This window comes from Notothenia coriiceps, unplaced genomic scaffold (assembly GCF_000735185.1).
Source record: "Notothenia coriiceps isolate Sejong01 unplaced genomic scaffold, NC01 NC01_scaffold00033175, whole genome shotgun sequence".
Lineage (NCBI taxonomy): Eukaryota > Metazoa > Chordata > Actinopteri > Perciformes > Nototheniidae > Notothenia > Notothenia coriiceps.
The window spans coordinates 52,122-55,573 of NW_011365876.1; the positions used below are offsets into that span (position 1 = coordinate 52,122).

The following is a 3,452-nucleotide window of genomic DNA, read 5'->3' on the forward strand; positions in this document are numbered from 1 at the left end:
ATCCGTGTAAAGGAAAGAATGAATGGGGCCATGTATTGTGAGATTTTGAGTGACAACCTCCTTCCATCAGCAAGGGCATTGAAGCTGAAACGTGGCTGGGTCTTTCAGCATGACAATGATCCCAAACACACCGCCCGGGCAACAAAGGAGTGGCTTCGTAAGAAGCATTTCAAGGTCCTGGAGTGGCCTAGCCAGTGTCCAGATCTCAACCCCATAGAAAATCTTTGGAGGGAGTTCAAAAGTCCGTGTTGCCCAGCGACAGCCCAAAAACATCACTGCTCTAGAGGAGATCTGCATGGAGGAATGGGCCAAAATACCAGCAACAGTGTGTGAAAACCTTGTGAAGACTTACAACAAACGTTTGACCTCTGTCATTGCCAACAAAGGGTATGAGATGAACTTTTGTTATTGACCAAATACTTATTTTCCACCATAATTTGCAAATAAATTCTTTAAAAATAAGAGAATGTGATTTTCTGGATTTTCTTTTCTCATTTTGTCTCTCATAGTTGAGGTATACCTTGGATGAAAATTACAGGCCTCTCTCATCTTTTTAAGTGGGAGAACTTGCACAATTGGTGGCTGACTAAATAATTTTTTGCCCCACTGTAAAGACGGATAAAGTAAAGAACAAAGTTTGAAAATATCAGTACAGTATCATAGTACTTTAACATAATCGTTTTTGTTACTTTCAGTTGTATGTCTTAAATGTAATGTAAATGTTGCCTTCGTGTGTGGTTCAGGGCCATCTTCGTGCGAAATTCACAATTTCATATTCGTGTGTCCATCGGGTGTCAATTTCGGGACAGTGTGACAGGGGCTTAAGGGAGACGCCACCCTGCGGAGAAAACCCATCTCGGCCGCTTGTATCCGCGATCTCGTTCTTTCGGTGATGACCCATCCTTCATGACCATAGGTGAGGGTAGGAACGAAAATGGCCCGGAAGACAGAGAGCTTTACCTTCTGGCTCAGCTCTCTTTTCGTCACAACGGTGCGGTAAAGCGACTGCAGTACCGCTCCCGCTGCTCCGATTCTCCGGCCCGTCTCACGCTCCATTGTTCCCTCACTCGAGAACAAGACCCCGAGATACTTGAACTCCTTCACTTGGGGTAAGGACTCATTCCCTACTTGGAGTGGACAGTCCATCGGTTTCCTGCTGAGAACCATGGCCTCAGATTTGGAGGTGCTGATCCTCATCCCAGCCGCTTCACACTCGGTTGCGAACCGATCCAGTGAGTGCTGAAGGTCGCAGACCGATGAAGCCATTAGAACCACATCATCTGCAAAAAGCAGTGGTGCAATCCTTAGTCCACCGAACTGCAGACCCCCTCCCCCACGACTACGCCTCGAAATCCGATCCATGTATATTACAAACAGGATTAGTGACAAAGCGCAGCCCTGCCGGAGGCCAACCCTGCCAAACCGCTCTCGCTTTGGGAGTACAGAGATTGGATGGCCCTGAATAGAGACCCCCTCACCCCATACTCCTGCATCACCTCCCATAGTAACTCCCTGGGAACCCGATCAAACGCCTTCTCCAAGTCTACAAAACACATGTAGACCGGAGAAGCGTACTCCCAGGCCCCCTCCAGGATCCTTGCAAGAGTAAAAAGACGATCAGTCGTTCCACGACCAGGTCGGAATCCGCATTGTTCCTCCTCAATCTGAGGATCGACAATCGGCCTGACCCTCTTTTCGAGTACCTTAGAGTAAAATGGGAACCACCACCCCGGTCTGCCACTCTTTCGGTTTAGTCTTGTTTGTGTTTAACAGAGACATGTGTTAAGAATTTAAATTTCAGGAGGGCAAAAGGAAGTGTGAAAGGTGGATTTGAAAATGGTTAAGGACAAGGGGGTTTTATGGTTTAATGATGGGATGTAGGACCAGTTGGCTGTTTCCTTTCATGAGTATATAGTGGGACTGTAAGCTGTGTTCGGGGTGCAGAACTTCTTTATCCTCTGAGGATGATGATGTTACTCTGTTCCAGCATTTGAGATCTATTTCACTTGGATATTGACTTTCTTTATTAAATATAACAAAAGACAAACTTTGACCATGAATCATTTATCAGTTTCCCTCCACACTAACCAGTGAGATAGTTTGACTGCTCATGTTTCTTTCGTTAGTCTTCTTTTGACTGACTGTGAACCTTTTATTGGATATAACTTTGGTGAGTTATTTTTACCGATTGAATCGATGATGACCGAACTAGCGGAATAATCTGTGTTAGAAAAAAACACAGATGCAGTTGAACTCACCTCATCTCTCTGAGCCTGTTGACCTGGTGAATACATTTCTTCGCTGTGTAGTCCACCTCTTCTTCTGTGGTGAACCTGCCAATACCAAACCTAACACACACACACACGTTTACATTAACCTCCAAATCACTAATTTGAAGTGAAACCAAAGAACAGACAATCACCTTTAATTGCTGATGTTCAGACAGATTTTTTAGTCTTTGAGATTAAAATAAAAATGCATTTTTGTCCATAAATCTCTGTTTTTCCAAAAAAAAAATCCACAAAACAAAGATTTGGAATTATGAACAGGATAATTTTTTAGGATTAAGATTTTTTTACTCTACATTTTTACTCAATTATATTTCTTCTGGCAATACATAATACGGTGATGATGTCAGCCTTTGTACCTGATGGAGGAGTGGGCGAGTTCTTCATCAGTTCCGATCGCTCTGAGGACGTACGACGGCTCCAGAGACGCTGACGTACAGGCGCTGTGAGAACACAAACAATCATTCATTTTTTTATATGTGTTTTCACTTTGTACTATGGAGTTTCACTGGTCAACAATTGTGTTTCTTACCAAAATACATTGTTTTAGTGGCAACAAAATTACATTATCTGCCATTGTTGCATACATTTTAATAAAATGTGTCTGATTAATACAATTTGTATTTGTTGATTGACTAATCAATTGGTTAATTAATCATGGCAGCTTTTGATGGGACAATAATTATGCACACATGCATAAGCATCCAAAAACGGGTAAAGTTACATTTCTAAGAATCTTTTTATTATATAAAGTGTGTGTCTGACCTCCCAGAAGACAGAGCGATATCCTTCAGCGCCATCAGAAGACTCTCTCCCTCCACATAGGCAAAGGACAGGTTAACACAGCCTGAAACACAAAGACAAACAGTCAGAAACAGTCATGTCGCTTGACTACTGTAATAAGAACATTTTTGTCGACATAACGTCTGACTTTTGGTTCAAGCACTTTCAAACTCATGTATTCTGAAATTCAAGCATGTCACAGTGGTGCGTTTTTGTGCAAGAGTTTCACTTCTGTGTGTTTACCGGGGTAGCGTTGTTCTGCATCTCCATTCATGATCACATCCGGAAGCTCGGACATGATTTTATGGATCAGACGATTAGCCAGCATGGATACTCTGTGGTGGTCATACTACACACACACACACACACACACACACACAA

The 3,452-nt window shown here is 42.9% G+C and overlaps 1 protein-coding gene across 1 annotated transcript in view; it reads right to left on the reverse strand.

Annotated features, from left to right (window-relative positions):
- The window catches only part of nfs1 (NFS1 cysteine desulfurase), a 14,240-nt gene that overhangs the window by 4,412 nt on the left and 6,376 nt on the right, over positions 1-3,452 (reverse strand). The window contains exons 9-12 of the mRNA XM_010789653.1: positions 3,315-3,420; positions 3,054-3,135; positions 2,648-2,731; positions 2,259-2,348 (exon numbers count right to left, since the gene is read on the reverse strand). Of these exons, the coding sequence (XP_010787955.1) occupies positions 2,259-2,348; positions 2,648-2,731; positions 3,054-3,135; positions 3,315-3,420 (362 nt within the window). The remainder of the gene's footprint in view (positions 1-2,258; positions 2,349-2,647; positions 2,732-3,053; positions 3,136-3,314; positions 3,421-3,452) is intronic.